The 23,755-nt window shown below is 39.2% G+C and overlaps 2 protein-coding genes across 5 annotated transcripts in view; both read right to left on the bottom strand.

Annotated features, from left to right (window-relative positions):
• Window positions 1-23,755, bottom strand: part of LOC126377866 (uncharacterized) — a 70,787-nt gene that overhangs the window by 21,901 nt on the left and 25,131 nt on the right. The window contains exons 6-15 of one of the 2 annotated variants that reach the window (XM_050025873.1): window positions 17,454-17,529; window positions 15,647-15,748; window positions 14,593-14,653; window positions 13,691-13,799; window positions 13,234-13,331; window positions 11,633-11,681; window positions 10,527-10,722; window positions 8,767-8,870; window positions 8,301-8,379; window positions 6,158-6,514 (exon numbers count right to left, since the gene is read on the bottom strand). In XM_050025873.1, the coding sequence (XP_049881830.1) occupies window positions 6,468-6,514; window positions 8,301-8,379; window positions 8,767-8,870; window positions 10,527-10,722; window positions 11,633-11,681; window positions 13,234-13,331; window positions 13,691-13,799; window positions 14,593-14,653; window positions 15,647-15,748; window positions 17,454-17,529 (921 nt within the window). In that variant the 3' untranslated portion in view covers window positions 6,158-6,467. Of the gene's footprint in view, window positions 1-6,157; window positions 6,515-8,300; window positions 8,380-8,766; window positions 8,871-10,526; window positions 10,723-11,632; window positions 11,682-13,233; window positions 13,332-13,690; window positions 13,800-14,592; window positions 14,654-15,646; window positions 15,749-17,453; window positions 17,530-23,755 lie in introns of those variants that run through there. The other variant, XM_050025872.1, reaches the window with a different exon arrangement.
• On the bottom strand, window positions 773-5,157 carry LOC126377878 (uncharacterized). Of its 3 annotated transcripts, none has more exons than XM_050025925.1 (2): window positions 4,290-5,157; window positions 773-1,550 (listed from the first exon to the last, which is right to left on the bottom strand). In XM_050025925.1, the coding sequence occupies exons 1-2, from the start codon at window positions 5,071-5,073 to the stop codon at window positions 901-903; spliced, it is 1,434 nt and encodes a 477-aa protein (XP_049881882.1). In that variant the 5' UTR covers window positions 5,074-5,157; the 3' UTR covers window positions 773-900. The 3 variants fall into 3 exon arrangements, with proteins under 3 accessions (XP_049881882.1, XP_049881883.1, XP_049881884.1); XM_050025926.1 differs by having other exon boundaries at window positions 773-1,479; window positions 4,282-5,157; XM_050025927.1 differs by having other exon boundaries at window positions 1,342-1,479.

Here is a 23,755-nt window from a genome sequence, read left to right on the forward strand (position 1 = left end):
TTTAAAAGCGAAATCAAAATTTTTTTGCTGTTGATGTTTTTCTTAAGTATATAATTACATTTTCTTGATTTTACCGAGGTAGGAATATAGCGGAGTACCTATAAACTGTGTGTAGTGTAATACCTATAGGTACTTATTGTTATTGATAAAATATACCTACTTAGCGTGTTAAGTTCTAGTTGGTCCGTCCTATTGATGTAAAACAATCGATTTAAAAGGTATTAAACAAAACGTTGCCGCTTTAAACCCCAAAAAAATCGTTTTAAACTATTGAAAACTCGCCTACAACAATAAAAGAACTGTGCTGTGCTGTGTGTGTGCTGTGCTGTGATCTTCATTATGGGCAAGTTTTGGTCACCTGACGTCATGTTTCGTTTTGATTACTTTATAGAATGTCAATAGAAAGTACCTAGGTACCTACCATGTTTTAGTGTAATAACTGTTGATTATCATTAAATAAATAAACAATACCTACCTCAATTATTTATTATAATATATTAAACACATTAGAGACATTATTAACACAATACCGTCCTGTCCGTTTTACTCGCGCATGAATGTATGTCTTCAAGGAGGTCGCACCTCACCGGTGCCGGCCGCCCGCCGACGCTGTCACAAAATATCTCTTAATAAAAATATATTTGGCGAAAAATTTCGACAAATTGAAATGAAATCAGATCTTCGCTAGGTGCTATAACAAAAAAAAGTGATGCTGGGTGTTACATATGAGAGCGGGGGGGAGGCACAGAGGCACGTCAGTTAAACACACTGGTCAGCGTCACACTGCTTTATTCCAAAATAAAAGTAAACTACCTTCTAATACACAACAACCCCTTCCCCTTATAGTTAAAAAACAAGTTACAAATACAAGGTTATAAACAGGTATATATTTTTTTTAAACTAAAACAGATTCTTAAAATTAAAAAGCGACCGCGATTGTTCAGGGCTAGACCCAAGATCAGGCTCAGGGGCATCGAGCTGAGTAGTGCTGTAGCTGTCCTCCGTTCCTGTCGTTGGCGAATATGAATAAGTAGGTGTCAGCTCGCGCCGCCGGTAGTTCACGGCCATCGGCTGCTCGGTAGGGGTTGCTGAGCCGCTGGTCTCGCAACTCCTCATCTCTTCCTCTCCCACTGGTGCAGACTGTGGTGGCGGCGGGGAAAAACTGCCCTCTGCAGCCCCTAGTGGTACTAAGTCGGTGGTCTCGGCCGCTGCTGGCTGCAAATCTGGGACAGCATCTGGGTCCCAGTTGGTGGTATCCCTTTCCACCGATACTCTTTTCCTAATTTGATCGATGTGTCTTGTGACCTCACTGTTCAAGCTTGGTACATACACAACATATAGTACTGATCCAATCTTCTTTTTGATGTTGCCCTCAATCCATATATATTTTTTATTATTTATGTGTTTCGTTATCCACACAGCTTCGTTAACCCTCATGTCCGATCTTAGGTTGCCTTTATATTGTCTAGCTTGTAAGCACTGTTTACGCATCACAGTTTGAGATAGGTCAGTGGGTTGGGGTGGTGACGTGACCGTTGGACGTAATAAGTCTAATCTAGAGCGTAAGGGTCTACCGTAAACTAATTCGGAAGGCGTCTTCTCGGTGGTGCTATTTCTCGAGTTTCGGTAATCAAATAAGAATTTTGCCACTTGTTCCGGCAAAAGCTTTTTGTCGTTATTATTCAAGATCACGGCCTTAAGCCCCTTTTTAACTATTTTAACCATGCTTTCGGCTTGTCCGTTACTGGACGGATGATACGCAGGGGAATACACGTGATTAATTCCGTTTAGATCGCAAAATTCACTAAACTCGTGTGATGTGAATGAAGTACCGTTATCGCTCACTAATGTATGCGGTATACCCACCCGAGACATATAGTCACATAATTTACTAATTACTGCTTTCGAACCGTACGAACCCGACATGATGTAACACTCCACCCATTTACTGTACGCGTCAACTATGATTAGAAACATTTGATTATTAAAAGGACCTAAGAAATCAAGATGAATTCGATAAAAAGGCTGTGGCGGGTGCGGCCAGGAAGCAAGCGGTGCGTGCGGCGGGGCGGGCCGGAGCGCGGCGCACACGGGGCACTGCGCCGCCACGTTCTCCAAGGTCGCATCAATGCCTGGAAACCATAACCTTTTACGCGCTTCCGCCTTCATCTTTATTATTCCAAAATGCGAACTATGTAATTCTTTACAAATTGTTTCTCGTAGTGCTATTGGTATTACCACTTTATGGCCCCGCATTAAATATCCGTTTTCAACTGACAACTGTAACCGGCAGTTGTGGTATGGTTTAAGTTCGGGATCGGATACTTTCCGTGGCCAACCGTTGCTTACGTGATAGATTACTTTTGTTAATAATGGGTCGCTGTCCGTTTGACGGCGCAGTTCGTGTGACGTCACCGGCAAGTCTCCCTCCACGATGAAGTTAACGTAAGCGGCGGTGTCCAGCTGACTGAACCGGTCCGAGCGCTCCCCCCCCCCGCGCTGCGCGTCCCTTGCTCCTGCGCATCGCCAGTTGATAATGATGCGCGTGCGTGACAAATAATCTGCGCTGTTATCACTACTGCGAATATATTCTATCGTGTAGTTATATGCCGATAGAAATATCGCATACCTCTGGAGCCTATTTGCGGACACTTCGGGAATGCCACGATGGGGGCCGAATATTGTAAGCAACGGCTTATGATCGGTGCGCAATACAAAAGGTACTGAGCGGCCGTATAAATATTGATGATAACGGCGCACTCCGAATATAATTGCTGTCGCTTCCCTTTGTATCTGCGCGTAATTTTTTTCAGCCGCGGAGAGAGTACGTGACGCATAAGATACGGGTCTTTCTACATTATCCCTACCAATCTGCGAAAGTACTGCTCCCAACCCCGTCGGCGATGCATCAACAGTTAAGATCAAAGTCGCTTCGGGGTCAAAATGTGCCAGTACATTATCCGAGGCTAGCATTCTTTTAATTGTCTTAAAACTTTCTTCATGCTGAGCGGTCCATTCCCAGGTAACCTTTTTATGCAGTAATTCGTACATTGGACTTAATATAGATGACGCGTCGGGCACAAAATTGCGATAATAGTTTGTTAATCCCAAGAAAGACTGTAACTGGGTGACGTTTTGTGGCTTGGGAGCATTTATTATAGCTTTAATTTTATCTGTTGACTTCCTAATTCCATTTCTATCGATAATGTGGCCTAAATATGATATTTCGTGTTTGAAGAACTCGCACTTACTTTCCTGTATAGTTAAGCCGAAGTCTTCTAAACGTTGTAATACGTTGCGTAATCGTTGTTTATGCTCATCTTTACTTCTACCCGTTATCAACACGTCATCAAGGAAACACACCACTCCCTCTAGACCCGCCAGCACGCATTCCATTGCACGCTGGAAGATGGCTGGCGCTGATGATAGGCCGAAAACCAACCTTGTAAACTTAAATAGGCCCCGATGTGTGTTAATGACGGTCAGGTTCTGTGATGATTCTTTTAGTTTAATTTGGTTATATGCCATTGAAAGATCTATCTTACTGAACTGAACTCCCCCGTTAAGCTTAGCAAACAATTCGTTTATAGTTGGTAGCGGATATTTCTCGACTAGTAACTGTTTATTAATTGTTACTGAGTAATCTGCACAGAGTCGTAAGCCACCATTTTTTTTTATAACAGGTACAATGGGGGAGGCGTATTCGGCATGTTCCACGGGCTTAAGTATGCCTAACTGTACTAGGCGATCTAGTTCCGAGTTTATTTTGTCTTTTAAGGCGAACGGTACCTGTCTAGCTTTGAAAAACAATGGCTTGGAATCCTGTTTTAGATGTAATTCTGCAGAATATTTATTAAATTCCCCTAGCTCCCCTGAAAACACCTTTGGAAATTCAGCAACTAAATTCGACACTAAAAAACTATCCTGAGAACAAATTGTGTTGATAACAGGCACTAATTCCAAGTTAAACATGTGGATAAAATCACGACCTAGAAGTGAGGTACTGCCATTACGAACTACATACAAGTCTATTGTTCGACTGTTATTTTTATAAGTAATGGGTAGTTGTAAAACACCGCAGGTTTCGATTTTATCGCCGGTAAAACTAACTAATTTTTTATTTGCGATTGATAACGGTACCTCATTATAATGACAAGTATAAACTTTTTCCGGAATCAAACTGACGGCCGACCCGCTATCAATTTGGAATTCGAGTAATAGTCCGCCGACAACAACACGCTCCGTCATCGGATTCCCTTTAACACATTTAATGTTACAAACCGACTCACCGTCGTCCTCCGCATCCCACTGACCTTCCTCGACGCATTTCACTTTATTATCACTATCTGTCGTGCACATTTTACGCAAATGACCCTTCATATTGCACTTTTTGCATTTATAATTTTTAAAACGGCACTGTATTGCTTTATGATTGCTGTAACCGCACACACTGCATTTTTCCTTGTTGGAAATCGCGAACACGAGATCCCTGTTAGCTGCGGCCGCGGCGGTGCCGCTGCCGGCTGCCCCCGCCACGGCGGCCCGGCGCGCGCACCGCACGCTCTCCGCCATGTCTACCGCCTTCGCTAACGTTAGCTCGCTCTGGTTTTGAGCAAACAACTTGTCTCGCTCATGTCCCGCTGCCATGCCCATCAAGAACCTATCTAATAGGGCCTCTTCCAGATTCTTAAAACCACAGTGTGCCGATAGTCCTCTCAACCTCGCTGCCCATTGAGTGTGACTTTCACCCGGCCTTTGTGTTGCCGAATAAAATGTAAACTTTTCTGCGAACCCGACCCGTTTGGGAGTGAAATGGTCGTCCAACAGTTTCAAAATTCTCTCATAGTCTAATTCTTCTACATTACTCGGCAATGCCAGGTCACTTGCCAGTTTATATGTACTCTCGCTGAGTGCGCTTAGCAGAATCGCCCTCCGCTTGACCTTCGCTTTGTCCGACTCATCGGTGACTTCGTTCGCGATAAACCACTGTGTTAAACGCGATTTATAGCTACTCCAGTGCTGTGAAAGGTGGTCGAAATTGGACAGAATGCCGAATGACACCGACGAAGTCATTTTTAAAACGCGAGTCCGATCGTCGCCACGTGTTACATATGAGAGCGGGGGGAGGCACAGAGGCACGTCAGTTAAACACACTGGTCAGCGTCACACTGCTTTATTCCAAAATAAAAGTAAACTACCTTCTAATACACAACACTGGGGAAAGCCTTATCCTGGCACTGCCACCAAAAATTGCTTATAACTTTTGAACGGCAGACAATTTCTGGTATTTGGTGACAAATCATCGTCATTTTTTCTGTGTAGTTAGAATCCTGATACGTGATGGTGGTACTGCCAGGATAAGGAACTCTTACAATTTACGTCGCTGGAATGCTGGAGATACCAATTGAATGGTAACACCTCATCAACGGGCTAGCAATGGCGGCTTTTCATAGGATTGAGCATACCTGGTCTTCTTATACCATGTGTTCAATAAACTACTTACCTACGTATTTGTTATGCTATGTATATTGCATTATTATTAATAACAGTGCAAGAGAATGTTGTATTTTAGTAGTGCTTAACATATTACTTCAAATATTGCATTAGATAGCTACGGAACACATAGTAATCGTAATAATAAAATAGTCAAACCATGGTATAAGAAAACTTGGTCTTCTTATAGCATGAGTCAAGTCAAACTACCTTTATTACCGTATACTTACGTATATTTATCCTGTCTCGTCTCGTGTTATAGCATCCTATAGCGCGCCTAGTCGATTTTGCCGCGAGCGGTCGCTCTCGCTCTAGCAAATGAGGTGATCAACAGAAAAGGATAGAATAATAGTGCTGACAGTTGGGCTTAGCACCGTAAGCGCGCGACTCTTTATCGCCTCGACATACGTCACCCGTCACTCTCTCACAGTACCGTACAGAAAAAGACAGACGATCTCTGTCGCGGCGAGAAAGAGTCGCGTGCTTACGGTGCTAGGCCCGCTGACGTGGTTTGATCCTTTTAATTGTATGACATTGATAGATCACCAAGTACTAGAGATGTTCAGCCGTCTCCGAGGGTTCACCAACTTGCCGACAAATACCTAGTCATTTTCCTCTATCGAAATCGGGTATAAAAAAGAGGTAAAAAATAAAAAAAGTTCAGTTGAAAGAGCAGTAACAATTAATTATTCAATCATGAAAGAGGATTAGAACTAAAATTATCAAATAACAACAGTCATTAAAATAAATAGTTTTTTGAATATGTCAATCAACTTTAGCACTTGTACAAATGTAAATGCATCTTTGTTGTACTTACTTGTACCTACTTAGATTCGAACAATTTAAAAAGTACATAATTATCATATCACTTGCCTTTAAATCTCAGTTAAAACTAAATACTGTCACTAAAATTCTAATTATTTTACATAAAAAGTAAGAATTATTCATAACTAAACTAAACAATAGTAAACATATCACTGTTTCTGTTTCTTCTTGGGAGCTCTTCCTGTGTTATTGCGTTCTGTAACAAGAAATAGTACATTTTCATTATATTAATTACTAGCGACCCCCAGCTTCGCTCGGGTGCAATGCTGAGGAAAAAATGAAATTATTTACGACATCACATTAAAAACCTCAAAAATAACAGTATTTCTCCACTATTTAATGGATGTTATTATACATATAAACCTGCCTCTCGAATCACTCTATCTATTAAAAGATACCGCATCAAAATCCGTTGCGTAGTTTTAAAGATTTAAGCGTACATAGGGTTATAGGGACAGAAAAAGCGACTTTGCTTTATACTATGTAGTGATTATATTATAATTATAAACTGATAATTTAGGTATGCTTAACATGCTTATAGCATGGAGTATGCTCCATACCACCGGTTGAGTGAGGAGACTGTGCCCAACAGTGGGACATAAGGCTGTTTAAGTATGGTAATATTTGAAGTGATTTTCGGTTTAGCTTTATGATACAACTACTTTATTACGGACAAAGGATATCCCCGATACCGACCCCGCCGGCGTGGTCGACTAATTCTTTCAACTATTTTTCTTCTCAGACGACGCCCTGAGCCGAGGTTCGCGCCCAACTGGGCACTCTCAGGCCTCTTATCTTAAACGTTGTACCGGGTGAAAGGCTTCAGATCTCCCCATTCGTCCGGCCAAGTAGTTAATGCCATCTGCAGCAAATCTACAATAAATCACGTCAAAAAAAATGACAAAGGATATGTTGGTCTAACAGAGAGCTCGGTGAAGTGGGTACTTAGTACATCTGGCAATGGATGTACCTTTGACCACTGCAATTCGAATATGCTGCATATACTTTACTGCATTAGTGAGTTCATGTTATATGTTATGTAAGGACAGATGTCCAGAAGAAAAACAATGCATGTGAACATTTCCATAACCTAAATTCCTTATATCTATTATCTAAATTCCTTATATCTATTATCTAAATTCCTTATATCTAATATGCCTTATATCTATGTTTCTAACTGTATCTATAACTGCTTATCCGGGATTTGTCGAATGATGTAGGTGCGACTGAAAATCAGCGTTTGCTTCCCTTTCAGGCAAATATAATGCAGATTCGTTTTACCTTTTCAAATAAAAATATCTCACACAACACTTTTGTCATTAATTTTATTTGTTATTAAGTAAAGTTATAGGCTATATAGCCTATAAGTGTAATTTCAATGTTTGTTTTCGTTTTGTGTGCTGTTTGTTTGAATAAACGTTTTCTCTCTCTCTCTCTAAAAAAATAGATGGTACCTCGAATAAGCATCATTGGAGACTCCTTAATTCTTTAAATCATTTTGTTGTACGTCTGACCTGCCAATCCTTTATCTGAGCTTGGTTCTGCCTTATAATAAATATCCATGGCGAGGAGTAGGCATATATGATTACGAGATACTACGGTTATTGTTTTACTTCAGTTCAGACCAAGATCGATATTTGTTAGTATTATATTCATTAACTCACGCCTTTCCCCCCGGGGTAAGCAGAGACTATGGAATTTCATTTGCTTCCAACCTGACATACTTCTCTTGCTTCCTCCACATTCGTCAATCGTTTCATACAAGCACGCCGGTTCAGAGTAGATCGTATTGAACCTTTTCTAAGGACATCTCCAATGTGGTCAATGTACATCCTTCTAGATCTTCCTCTGCCAGCCCTACCATCAACCTTCGCTTTATATACCGCTTTCGTAATCCTATTATCCTTCATCCATGTTAATTAGTATTATACATAGGTGGGTACATTTTGTTGTTTTTTTTTAGTTTGGTTACGTAAATTAACCTGTCCGTTCTTGTTGTTCACCAGAGTCGCCTGCTACAATATGTGTCTGCAATGTTTCGTCTGCCGCCAATGGTTCACTCTGGAACGAAACAAACATTGATTGATCACTAAATCATGAATTATTTATGTTGTTATTGTTATGGTAGCAATGTCACATCACTGGTGTTGGTTGTGACGCATCCCTATTACTTTATAACTCTATAGTCTATTATTGACAACTGCCTCTCTGACAGCTAATGGCGTAGGGTGTGTTGCGTGATAAATAAATTAACTCTTCTCTTTCACTGAAGTTTTTCTATTCTCTTTCTCTGACCCATAACTCCGAACAGTTATAGCACTTACTAGTGCGTAGGGAATACAAGTAAAAAGAAAGTTAAATAAAAAATCACCACTTGGAGAATAAAATATTTTTGCTCACATGTGGAACAAATAACAATTTTCTTTCTTCCTTCGTTCGCAAGCCTACCTTAACAGTAACGCCGCCGCCGCTACCGGGTGCAGCAATGCACGTCATCTTGGGCGCGCTTGGTTGCGTCGGGGACGCTCGCCTCTTGCTGGCAACACTCGCACCTGCAACACATAACTTTAGCTCACGACTATACAGGGCGCTAGTGACATCGTAACGAATATTGAGGGGGATGATTCAAACCATCCACTTGATATCAACGTCAAATCAAATCAAATATACTTTATTGCACAGAACTACATTTAAACAATCAGACATAACACATGAATACAGTACAATTTGGGAGGCCTTATTGCTCTAGAGCAATTTCTTCCAGGCAACCACCAAAAGGAAATAAACATTTACAAACTTGGATGCGGGATGGTGCAACAAAAAATAAATACTCTATACTATACGTACATACTATAATATGTATTAATAAATACTCAATATAATATAATCCATATATACTAAAAATATACCTAACCATAATCTAAGAAAACTATAATAATAAATAATAGACTATACACACACACATACAAAACAAGTATAAACGTCTAACGTAGTAACGTCTTATATTTTTTTTTAGTTTAAGTAAGCTGTAGTAATTTTATAGCGGTATGTTCATCAGGCCAAACCCCTTTGGGGTTTAATGATGTGATTTATTGTTTTTAGTTTATAAGTTTGTATTAAGTATAAAAAAAAGAATCATGGCCTGAATCATCCCTCAAACTTTCGTTTCGATGTCACCAACACCCTGTATAATATACCAATATAAGTAAACTAATGACCTCCGTGGTCCAGTAGTTGAGCGTTGAGCTCACGATCCGGAGGTCCCGGGTTCGATTCCCGATGGGGACATATAACAAAAAATACTTTGTGGTCCCTAGTTTGGTTAGGACATTACTGGCTGATCACCAGATTGTCCGAAAGTAAGATGATCCGTGCTGCGGAAGGCACGTTAAGCCGTTGGTCCCGGTTACTACTTACTGATGTAAGTAAGTAGTCGTTACCAGGAGCCATGTCAGGGGCCTTTGGCGGCTCAATAGTAACCCTGACACCAGGGTTGATGGGGTTGGTACTCCACCTCAACCCACACGATAGAAGAAGATATACCAATGAGGGACTTTCCAGGCCGAAAATAATATAGATGGCGCTGTCGAGTTTTAACGTGATAATTACCTATTTTCTCATTACTCGGGTATATCATTATTCAAAAATACAATCTAATGGCAGAAGCATATAGAAAAATAATAGTTGCTTGATATTTGGATCACATTATGCATAGAATTTTGTTGATATCTATCTTACTTCTCTTTATTTTGATAATAAATAATCATAATCATCATTATAGAAGGAAAAATTGAAGGGAAGAGAGGAAGGGGTAGACCTAGGATAACATTTATGAAACAAATAAAAGGGAAGGTGCAGGTCGTGTCGTATCGGGAGGTGAAGGTTTTGGCGGGAAGAAGAGAGCAATGGCGGTTACTCCACCGACAAGAGCGCAGCTCTTAAATAGAAAGAGAGAATAAATAATCGGTGGAAGATGTAATTGTGCCTGGGGTAACAAAAAGGGTCATTATTGCCCAAAACAAAGATAAAAGATGCATATGCCTATAATGTCCTAACGAAACTAGGGATCACAAAGTGATTTTTGATGTCCCCACGGGGATTCGAACCCGGGAGCTCAGGAACGTAAGCCTAACGCTCAACCCAAGCGACATGGACGCCGTTAGCATTACTGTTTATTCTTTGCTAAACATATTATGTTATAGTCTTACCGTGTGCTGGGAGATAAGTTATAGGAAGGTTGACGCCAACGGTGTTGGCAGAGATAGTCTCCTGCGCCAGTAGCGGGGGCGCAGACTGGGGCGAGGGTGGGTCAACGACCTCGTCGCTATTAAACTCCTCCTTAATGTCTATTTCCAGCATCGCCTGTTCCAGAATGTTCGGCCTTAGCTGCTCCGGGCTTGCATCCTGAAGTTAGTTACAAGTAAGGAGGTAAAGTTTAATCTATATATAGGGTTGCCGTCTCTAAAATTTGGAAAACAGGACAAGACGCGTGAAAACCCCGGATTTTAGAGTCTGAAAGCCGGACATGTCAACAAGATCTTTTAAACATATTCAATGTAATAAAAAACAGTTGAAAATGTCATAAATCACCTTTTTTATTCATTCATTATTTTAACAAAACAGAATCATATTACAATTTGTTACAAATTGTTTATATAAATTAGCTTTTTTAATTCTTGAAATAAGAAAACAAAACCTTATTAAAACATTAAACAAAAACATATATAGGTATACTTGGTTGTGAATATACTTGGTTCGTCGAGCATAGTGCGTGTCTCGCGGCCAGCCCAATTTTTTTTATTTATTTATTTTTTTAATTATATTTAAATAATAATTATTCCCCGGCATATAATTAAATTATATTCCGGGGAAGGTTCCCCGGACGCTCCCCGGATGCCCTCTAAACTAGGACAAATCCGGGGAAACCCGGACGGATGGCAACCCTATCTATACATATTAAAAACGAGAGGTCTCATCTGAGGAACTACAAGAGTCTTATAGTTTACATGGGGGTTCCTAGGACGTTAGGAAGTAAGTGCTCACAAAGGGGGTAAAAAATGGTGGCGAAGTTTGTACGAAAATTCTGTAGTTCTAATAGTAGGGTTTAACACATACAGCTAGTGTTCTCATGAAATCAAATCTCCTTTCGTACCGGTAACCTTATACCTTAAACGCTTTTAAGCTTGCACGCACTGCGCGGAAACCACGCCGCGAATACTCTACCGTACTTACAAGTACCGTGACGTTTTTTGGCTATCAGATACTTATCAGCTACTGAAATATCAGTATAAGTAGAAAAACATACAACACTTACCTCTGTCAGAGGATCGGGTTCAGGCTCCGTTTTAATCTCAGTCTTAATTCTGAAAATATAAAAAATATATTTCATTAACAATATTATTTAATATTATTTAATTAACAGCCTCCGTGGTCTAGTGGTTAGAGCGTTAGGCTCACGATCTGGAGGTCCGGGTTCGATTCCCGATGGGGACATTGTCGAAATCACTTTGTGACACTGTCCTTTGTTTGGTAAGGACTTTTCAGGCTTGAATCACCTGATTGTCCGAAAAAGTAAGAGGATTCCGTGCTTCGGAGGGCACGTTAAGCTGTTGGTCCCGGCTATTAGCCGTAAAAACACCTCCACCAACCCGCAGTGGAGCAGCGTGGTGGAGTATGTTCCATACCCCCTCCGGTTGATTGAGGGGAGGCCTGTGCCTAACATTGGGACGTATATAGACTGTTTATGTAATATTTCATATTAATACACAAAGGTGATGCGCTAGGGTTTGAAAAGGTTAAATAGTATAAGCGGTGAAAGTTAAGCTACCGCTATCATATCTATCGGTATGCAATTACAATACCGATTTTACCGATTAATAGGAGATCGGTACCACATTTTCACGTGGTACTGGCCCCGATTCCTTCAGATACATTCTAATTTTATTTTAAGTTATACCCGTCAATTTCTTATCCGTGCAAAAAGGAAAGGGACGGATGATTGACACCAGCTGTTAATTTTAAAACGAATGAATAACCCGGGCGAATAAAATAGGCATCTCGATCATATACAACTCGTTCGACGTGTGCTGTCAACTTAATTCTGTCGGGTTATTGGCCAGTAAGTATAACATTTTGGGAAGGTTATTTAACTTTCTGCCCAAAATGTACGTGTGTTCCGTAAATATGCCTGTCGATTATCCGTCGCTTTCCATTTCGGCGGATAAGAAAATGACAGGTATAACTTAAAATAAAATTATGTGGCGTGTACTGGAATCTACAATATCGATAGTTATGCAACAGTAGTGTACGGTCACGAGCATTAATATGTATACACTTTGGTATCATGTCACATTAACCTTTTTGACAAATTGAACTGTAAGTCTCACTAAATGTCAAATATGCTAGTGCGACAGAGTCCTAAAGTGGGTACATAATATTGCTCATGACTGTACGTGGTAGCAACCCACAATGGAGCAATGTGGAGTAGGTATATAAGGAGTATGGAGTATGTTTAGGGGTATAAGGAGTATGTTTTATACCCCTTCTGAGGGAGGCCTGTAGTTCCCGACGACCCGATTACTCTAGCCATAGAGGCAGCCAATCAGCTCGCGACACCAAACACTTCAGGACCCCGATACCGACCCCGCCGGCGTGGTCGACGATTTCCCTCAATCAGCGCTTATCGCTATCGACCCACTAGGGTTGATTAATTCTTTCAAATATTTTTCCTCTCAGACGCCGCCCTGAGCCGAGGTTCGCGCCCAACTGGGCACCCTCAGGCCTGTTGTCTTAAACGTTGTACCGGGTGAGAGCCTTCAGCGCTCCCCATTTGTCCGGCCAAGTAGTTAATGCCATAAAAAATGAGGGAGGCCTGTGTGCAGTGGGACATAAACTATTTGTATATGGATTATGTACATTAACTGTTCCTCAGTAGGTGGTAGATCAGGCTTCTGGTAAGAGGCAACGCCTGCAAGTTCCATCTGAATCATTTTCACGATCTTCTGCACCACTCCCTGTAACATTTAGTACATAATCGTTATGCTATATCCGTACTAGTATAATGAGTTAATAGTTTTTTGTTAAATGTATATAGGCATTTTTGAACAATCATTTATTCTTAACTTAAATACATAAATACGGGTAGGTAGTTAGTTCTTCGCCAAATCGTAGTTCAGCAGCTCAGTGGAGCACTGTGGTGTACTTAGTATAGTGGGGATAATGTGTGTGGCGGATTACTGTAATAAATTTATTTTCACCAACAGCCGTTACCTTCTGTCCGTTGGCCGGCACGCGTGGCATATAGTATACAACAAGTCCTACTTTCTGTCCGTTGGCCGGTACGCGCAGCATGTAGTTATACAACAAGTCCTACCTTCTGTCCGTTGGCCGGCACGCGCAGCATGTAGTGGTGCCGGTGGCGACCGCTAGTCTCGCACGCCGCGCAATGGCTGTACGAGCACTGCACGCATATCAGCCGGATACTGGAACACAATACGTATCTACTACATCCTACAAATTTTCTTACATATATGTTATTCCTTAACGAAAAGTACCAAAAGAGCAGCAGCTAAGTCCACGCGCACGAGGTAAGTATAAGGCAACCTCACGCTCAAAGGTTGTTTGGGTAACAGTGTGGGTATAACAGAAAGCCAGCAATTGCTTAACATAACATAACAAATACTTTATTGCACAAACAGGAAAAAACAAAATACAAAACAAAAGAGAAATAGAATTAGTACAATAGGCGGCCTTATTGCTAAGTAGCAATCTCTTCTAGGCAACCTTTAAGTATAGGAGATATTGAATATTAAGTAATATAGCGGGATAGTGCAGCATGGGAATACTTGTGCATATAAAAATAAATACACTTTCGACTACATAAACTACATAATAATAATACACATAATTATAATTGTTATAATAAATAAATATCACTACTTAAACTACTACATATACTATGGAAGAAAAGGAGTAGATAGATTATGAAGATGAAGAGGAAATAGAGGTAAGGAAATGCGCCTTGACTTGCCGTTTAAAGGACTCCAATGACGAAGCTCTCCTAATGCTTTCAGGCAGAGAATTCCACAAACGGACAGCTTGCACCGTGAAAGACTTGGAGTAGAAAGCTTATAATATATATATTATATCCATTCTAATATAATAAATGAGAAAGTAAATGTAAATATTTTTGCGTTCACGGTAATGATACCCAGATCTGACCATCGGTGTTTGAATCCACCCACTTAAATATTATTTTACAAGTATCGTGCTCACCCTGATAAGCCGCCGCGGCACGAGTCACACCTCTCGTCATCGCACGGGTCCTTGCTTCCTCCTGTAAGTAAATGTTTATTTTTCATAAGCAAAATTTGTTGACAAAAAAACCCCACAAAACCAATTCCTCGGTTTGTCTGTGGAAGTGGAGTTCGCTGAAAATATATTAAATGTATTAAAGCACAGTTAACTTAGTTACAGACTGTTTGAATGAGATGTTTAAATAAATATTTAAGTACAGAATTTACTCTCCTGTCTCCATATTGCACTCCTGTTGTATGTCGACATACAATCACATAAAAAAAAAATGAAAATTTAAGACCAGAGTACTTGGGAAGTCTAATCTAACAAGCCCAAACTTAACCAGGAAGATAAATCCAATAGCGTAGGCGCCGCGACGTCGCTTTTTTGTTATCCTCTTCTTTAAGTTACATTGTTTTTGTTACAGAGTTCCAATTTTTTTGGTGGTTCCCTTGTAGTAGAAATTTTAAAGTAATAATTCTTCTCCTGGTCACGTTTGTCGGATGCCTAACGACCTGTGGGCTAAGATCACCACAGAATGGTCTCCGAATAGAGACAGACGCAGGCGCGACAGACCGAGGCGGAGATGGCGCGACGACTTGGATGCTTTCCTGGAAAGCTGGCCGGAGGAAGCACTGGAGAGAGTCTTGGAAGAAATAGAGGGAGGCCTTTGCCCAGCGGTGGGACACTCTAGGCTATATAAGATAAGAATTCTTCTCCTATATCAACATCTATCTAGCATTTTCCATTTTTCACACGCTCAGCTTTCCTACCCTGAAGAATTGATAGGGCCAGGTTTCCAGAAGCATCTTATCTAACCATCTAACTTGATGGGAAAACATGTTACATATTAGGTAATATTATATGATTAGAAATCGCCGAGAAAAATCGTTAAAAGCGCTCTTATAATGAATTTGTTTTATTTCCTCGTTAATTTTATTATTATCATACAGATAACTGGACCCGTCAAATGCCGCGGTGTGAGACAGCTCCGTCCAGTAGTGGGTTACTATGATATGCTACCAGCAGTTACCTGCAGTAGTGGACGCGGCGGGCGCCTGCCGCGGCCAAGACACTGACGTGTCCAGCGCCTCGTCGTCACTCAGGTCATCATCACTGTTCAACTCCGCGTCACCTGTAATTAATATGATACCCTATTTGTTTAAATTTTCGAACAATTTCGTATCAAGAATTCGGGATCATTGCACGTTGAAGAAGGTTTTTTACACATAAAAACAAAGACGTGGACGCTTCTGGGGTATCCCCGTAGGTAGTGGTGATAATAAGTACAATTAAAGCGTCCTTTTCCGGAATTTCGGAATTTCGTACGACTTTTTAAGATATTTCTACCCCGGAATTGAATACTCCAATATCGTAAGTCCTGACTTAATCCTGAATGCCAAATAGCTAATGCCCGCACTTACCTACTAATATCGATCTAAAACTAAAAACCCGACACACTATTATATAGGGACTCTTTAAGGGAGCTGTTTAAAGAAATAAATATACTGACGGTCGCAAGTCAATATATTTATGAAAACATTATGTATGTGCGTAAGAATGTATCTCTCCTTCCGAGAAACTGTGAAAGGCATACTTACAATACAAGGAATAAAAATAAAATTGTTGTTCAAAATTCTAGATTAAGTAAATTAAATTCATCTTTTTTGGGGTTATGTATACGTTTTTACAATAAAATACCAGATAATATTTTAAATTTGTCAGAGAATAAATTTAAAGCTCACGTGAAGCTTACTTTATGTAAAAAAGCTTATTATAAGATTAATGATTACCTAAATGATAAACATGTCTGGTATTAAATGTGTTCCTCTAGTTATTAAATAACTTGTAATGTACCCTCATTGATTTAAAAGATGTGTTGCTGTTGCAGTTTCTTGTCATTTCTTCTCCTCAGCCATAACACCTTGCGAAATGACGTAAATTCAAAATGTTACATTGACCTTCAACAAGTTTATCCATGATAATTACGTTGAATAAATGATTCTGATTCTGATTCTGAGTCATGAAAAAAGTGCCTCCTAGACACTGTTTTAAATAATCTGAAAAGATGGATGAGGCCTAAGTAGTAGTGGGCCGATAGCGACAGGCAGACACTTGAATGAGGGAAATCATCGACTACGTCGGCAGGGTCGGTATCGGGGACCGGGGTCCTGAAGTGTTTGTTGTCGCGAGCTGATTGACCGCCTCTATGGCTAGAGTAATCGGGTCGTCAGAATCGTATTACGTTCTTCGGTACCGATATTTTTCGGTACCGTCTTCAAGAGGATTGTATCCGGAAGTGACTATAACCACCGGACAATCAAGACGGTTCTAGTCGTGGTATAAGAAAACCAGGTATGCTCAAAACTGGTTAAAAGGTTAGCCTAGCGGACGTCATCCGACCCTGCGTTGCCATTTCGTAAAAAATAATTTACCCACGTTCAATGTTTTTCATTGTAAAAGAATTACGTCAGTACCATTTTAATGATTTTTATATACTTATGTGACAAATAATAGTAATTAAATACATTAGTCAGTAATTCACTTAATTTTCAATAATAAAATTTACGTCCTTGAAATGTTGGAGACAGGTACCAATTTAATGGTAACACACGTCATCAATGGGCTAGTAACGGCGGCTTGTCATAAATTGAATTGAGCATACCAGGTTTTCTTATACCATGGTTCTAGTGACACTTCATTTCTTAAATTCTGACAGGTGATCTAGAAGAACAGTCTTACATAAGCTACACACATACACAGTGGTCAATCACATAACCCTCCTTTTTGCAGTCGGTTAAAACCGGGATTTTAGTTCACTAGATTAGCTACCTACTTACTTTGGTCTTCTATGCTTTCGTCGACTACATTTGGTCCACTGCTCCCACTGCAGCTTGTAGGTTGTTCACAACATATCTGAAACAATAATTTCGTGTTTGTGTATTAAGTAAATAGCAAAAAATCATGGCAATGGCTACTTTAACAAATAAAATAAATAAAAAAGATATTTTTTAGACCTTTATTCAGCAATAGTTTAATTTTCTGTTTTTTTTTTCTCTCTATTTGTACGACGGGCTGTCTTAGGACATAGGCCTCGTCCTTACTGTGTCGCTCCTGTCGGTTGCGTGTTGACCTTCTACATCCTTGTGGCAGCTCATCTTGCTCTTCGAATTTTGCCATCTCTGGGGTACCATTCCGTGATGTCTTTAGTCCACTTTTTTATCTTACATAAATACATAATGGAAGCACTTTATCTTAACAAATTCACATTCAAAAATATCTTTATTCAGTAGGTAACACTTTGAATCGTCAATTTTTACATAACGAATGTCTCATCCTCCTAAAACTACTGCAGCTTCTCACAACCTGTATAGCCGGGAAAAAGAAGCTGCAAGAAAAACCTCGGCACGGGGCCCTATACTTTATTTATTTTTATTCCGGGTATTAACAATGTGCCGATGGCTATTTTTTGCAAATATCCTATATTATGTTTTTTTACATATTATATTAATATAAATAAAACACGCTTCCGAATAGTGATGTAGAAAGGCTACGAATAAATAATAAGTCAGGAAGAGTTATTAAATTATGAACAAACGCCGGCGAAATATTGGCCCCACGACATTCTAAAAGGTCGTAAATCCATAAAACAAATCAGTAGCAATTCTGTGACGCGCATAGAGGTTGGTGCGAGTGTTTCCGGGGTTCTCAAATCAAGGATGTTGTTATTAGTGTTGGGTTCTTACCCGGAAAATTCCCGCGTTTTGGGAATTTTCCCAATTCTGAGGGAAAAAACCCGAAAAATTCCCATTTCAAGGGAAAATATTTTTTATCGCATATATTTGTATTAAAAGTAAGGATTTCCAACAAAGACCATTTAAATATAATGTATGCCTACTTATGCCCAATTTATCTTCTGTCGTAGTGTCGTATGAACTCTTAAAAAACTTAAAGGAGATCATCGGATTTCGGCCCAGAAGTCAAAGTGCCGGCCAAAAAATAATTTTGCTATATTCCGTTAGATCTTATCCATATGAGCATTTATTACTATGGCACCAAAGCTGTAGGGTCAATATCTTCGGTTTTATTCGATTTTAAAAAAACTGTATTTTTCATACATTTTTGGTGAAAGTGTAAAGTGCCGGCCAAGTAACAATGATGGTATTATCCTTAGAACTTATCCGTCTGAGCATTTATTACTATGGCACCAAAGCTGTAGGGTCAATATTTTCGGTTTTATTCGAATTAAAAAAAACTGAATTTTCATAAATTTTTGGTGAAAATGTGAAGTGCCGGTAATGAAACAATATTTGTATATCCCGTTAGAACTTATCCATTTGACCATTTATTATAAGGGCACCAAACGTCTATGACCATTATTTTGACTTTTGTTGGACTTTACGTTATAGTTTCTGTGTGAAAAGTGCCGGTCAGCAAAAAACACATGTCAAAGCTATCGAGAAGATACCTGTAAACATTATTCACTATGACAAAAACGTGTATGACCATTAATTAGTTTGGCTTTTGTTGGATTTAAAAAAAACTTGATTTTTGATTCATTTTGTATAAAAATAAAATATAACAGGCGCGTTATTTAAAGGATCGTCAGAATGTTTATTACTATGGCATTAAACGACTATGACCAATATTTTGAACTTAATTCGATTTTCCAAAAAAAAAAAAAAAAGTTTTATCTAGTGATAATGGAACTATCTTGCTAAAGGCGTAATATGATGGTCGTCTTTTGAAAAATAAAATTAAATTTAATTTGAATTTGAATTTATCGGCTGAGTAGCACCAGGACATTGTGATAGGCATACTTGCAAAGTACAACTACCCGACTCCTGTTTTCCCTAACAGATACTTCAGACGTCATGCCAATATACGAGTTTCGTCACTAGATGGCAAACTTATCTTTGGAGGGTGGTAACCATTTACGGTCAAGGTGAATCAATACTATAATTCAACCTAAACTAAGGCCGTAACGTTGAGTCGAATGCAAAAACTACAGCCAACGTCATATCTAAAATCAGATAGTATTAATATAGAAGTTTACCTAACAACACACAAAACAAAAACACAAAGTATTTATCTGACTAATAACTAGTTATTGGGAAAGCTCTGCTTGTTGTCATTGTTAAAATGTATAAAAAAAAGTTTTTTAAAAAGTCCAATAAAAGCCAAAGTCGACATTTGGTAGTATAGTAAAAATACGTCGTTCAAGTCGTTTACCAAAAGATTTGACTTATTTTGTTTCGCTGGCTGACATTTTCCCATTTGAACCAAAACGGAAAGAGAGACGAATAAAAAGTCAAGATAACGGTCAAAAATGTTTTGCGCCAGATTATTAAATGTTCTAAAGGTCCTTTGTAATCCGCCGTACCGCATTTTTTACCCAAAGCACTTTATTTTCATACAAAATAAATAAGAAATCAAGATTTTTAAAATACCCTAAAAGCTAAACTAATGGTCATACAAGTTTGGCGCTATAGAAAAAAATGTTTACAGACATCTACTCGATACTCTCAACATGATATTTTTGCTGGTCGGCATTTTTCATATTTAAACTAAAACGTAAATTCCAATAAAAGTCAAAATAATGGTCATAGATGTTTGGTGTTATTAAAAAATATTGAGAAGCAACTATTAGACAGATTCGACGTATTTTTTTCGATGGCCGGCATTTTAACATATTAACCAAAACTGAAAGTCCAAATAATGGTTATAGAAGTTTGGCGCCATACTAATAAATGTTCTAAAGGTCCTTTGTAATACGCCTGTATACCTCATTTTCCCAACGGACATAATATTATTTTTTCAAAATGTATGAAAAGTCGAGATTTTTAAAATCCAATTAAAGCCAAACTAATGGTCATACACGTCTGGTGTCATAGTAAAAAATGTTCAGAACAATCTACTCGAAAGGTTTGACACTTTTATTTTCTCTGACCGGCACTTTCAAATTTGGGCCGGCCAAAGTATGGAAAGCCGATGATCTCCTTTGTAATATATTTCGAATGGAATGTTCGATTTTAATAATTCCATGCAAAGATATCTACATATTATAGGATATATTCCTATATATCCTATAATATGTAGATATCTTTGCATGAAAAAGCATCCTTGCTTTTGGCACGAGAGAATGTCATCATCGAGGAGCAACATGGTTTGTGCAAGAAATTGGGAGGCACGAATACCTACAGATATTATTTACTTGGACTATGAAAAAGCTTTTGATCGAGTTCCTGTCACACCATTGATTGCTAAATTAGAGCCCTTTGGAATCAGAGGCAATGTCGTGAAGTGGATTGAAGACTTCCTGTCAAATCGCACATTCTCTGTGCGCATCGGAGAATCATACTCTGTTCCCAGAAAAGTCCTCAGCGGTGTGCCGCAGGGATCGGTGTTAGGACCTATTTTATTCAGTATCTACCTTACAGATCTTAAACATGGTATCATGTCTGATATATCACTCTTTGCAGATGACACGAAAATAACGGGGAATCCACTTATTAGCCATAATATAATCCAAGATGATCTTGATAGAGTAATTGCTTGGACCCGAGATTGGCTAATCACATTAAACGTAGACAAATGCACTGTGTTGCATGTTGGCAGTAACCACCCCACGTTGAGTTACACCATTGACTCAAAACCTCTCGAGTGTGTTAAAAAACAAAAGGACCTTGGCATAACGATAACATATAATCTAAAGTGGGACGAACACATTATTGGAATCACTGAGAAGGATAACTCCCGATACGGAATTGTTTCTTAGGCTTTACAAAACTTACTTACCTCAGACCGCTGTTAGAACATGGGTTTCAAATATGGAGACTCTACTATCGGAAGGACATTGCACTACTAGAGAGAGTCCAAAGAAGAGCAACAAAGATGGTGACAGTACTGACTGGCCGGAGTGGACTTTAGCGGGGGCCGCAGGACTCTCACCTCTGGCTTGCCTTCATTGGCCAGAGTGGGGCGTTATAGCTATACGCTCGCAGGGTGGAAGTGAAAGATGCATAAGTCGCGAGTTGATAAGGCGGGTAAACCGCCTCGCAGAAAGCGGTGTACACCTCTTGACAACCTGAGATGCTCACAACCATGTGGCTGCCTTGCCGTCCAGTCGCGACGGGTAGATAGGTGGCCCAACCAGTGAGTGACGAGTCACCGCCTGCCCAATGTATCTCTGTTATTAACATTGGTCGAGCAGGCGCCATAGTCCCCCATAGCCCCAGTATATAGGTTCACTAACCCCAACCCAATAAGCCCAATTCCTTTTGTTCCCATAATCTGCAATAGTCCTACACGAACCAGGGATTGTCTTTGGGTGCACTCCCATAGTGCATACAGGGATAATCGCCGGTTGGTGTCACAACACATTTAGAGTAAATTGTCTTAAGGGGCCTGTACGTGTTGGCTTCGGCCCCACGCACGCTTTCCAAAAGTCCGGGACTCCATGACAGACCCGACCCGAGACATGGAAACGACATACAAATAATAATAAGATTAAAAATAATTAAATAAAAAATATTTTCCCATGATTCGGGAATTTTTCGGGTGTTTATTTTATTTTCCCATATTTTCCCGATATTTTTTCTTTCCCACCCAATTTTTTCTTTCCCTGCCCATCACTAGTTGTTATGCAATGCATGGGTGAGTATAAGTAAAAAATGGACGAAGCTAACGGTCGATTTAATAATCTTCAGTGTTTTGACATTTACCATCTGTTTTTGTTCGTCCTGAACTGAAGAAGATCTTTTGTTTGCAGATTGTTCCTGTTCGTGGCAACTATTGTTGCTAATCATCTGAATCAAAAAAATAAATATAATACTTATTTAAATTAATTATCGTGCCTTTTTTCCTCATTTATCAAGATAGGCAGAGAGTTTACATTTACGTTATAGCCCAACAAATCTAATACATAGCTTCATTTTGACATTTACCATCTGTTTTTGTTCGTCCTGAACTGAAGAAGATCCTTTATTTACAGATTGTTCCTGTTCATGACAACTATTGCCAACCATCTGAAACAAAAAAAGTAGTTTATGAAACTGTCATATATTATATAATGTGTAATTATAATATGCTGTTTCATATAATATTTTATCTGCTCTCTACCTTAAACAAAATAAATTAAAAACAAATTTGCCACCTTTTCTTGCTTTTTAGTAAAGCAAAATTATAGCACACCATTTGTTACACGTTACATGGCCTACTGAAAGCCTTACCAATTTTTATGCATATTTTAACTTCAAAATTGACAGAGTTACCCGTATACTAATTTTTAACGCCTTTTATTCAGAATTAATCGTCTTTCATGCAAAACGCCCCCATTTTATACTCCCTTAGTATTTCCAAAAAATATAGTCTATGTTAGCGAGGACTGAAACAGCTGTATAACAAAAAAGTTTCATTAAAATTCGTCCAGTAGTTTTTGCGTGAAAGGCAGACAACAAACAAACAAACATACAGACAGGCAGACAACGACAGACAAAAAATTCTAAAATCATATTTTGGTATCATTTTTTAAAATTATTTTCAATGTACAGAGATGAACCCTTCTACAAACATGAAATATAAATAATGTTTAAGTATAGTAATACTAACCGTACAAACAGGCACAGCAGATTTTTTTAACATCCGGTTCCCAGTCCTCGATGTATATATGTCAGTAGGGTTAAAGTGTATCGAACAAACCCTACTGGAATCAGATGGAAGCCAATCACCCTCTCTTCTTTCGTAGCGAACTGCTTTTATCCAGTTTTGCAGTCGGTATTTATTTTTGGGGAAACTAAAAAAAGGAAATTTCGATAAGACCTGATAACAGAAAAACTTCTATTTTGCTGCATATTGTTATTTCCTGGGTGCATAGTATTACAAATTATAATTTATCTAAATTAAGGTGGGGAACTTCTTGAATAATGCGGACCAAAGTACACTGTGTTTACGAGAACAAAATGTTATATTTACCGGTGATAAGTTATTCCAGTTAACTTTTTGCTGCACTCTTTTCGTTTCCTACACCAACTCACTACACATGATGACATTTTTCATAATATTTCACTGTCTTTTCTACAGAAATAGGTAGAGCATAAATCGCTGACATACGTCACTTCACTGACGGCGCGCGGCAGACTGA

This window comes from Pectinophora gossypiella, chromosome 24 (assembly GCF_024362695.1).
Source record: "Pectinophora gossypiella chromosome 24, ilPecGoss1.1, whole genome shotgun sequence".
Lineage (NCBI taxonomy): Eukaryota > Metazoa > Arthropoda > Insecta > Lepidoptera > Gelechiidae > Pectinophora > Pectinophora gossypiella.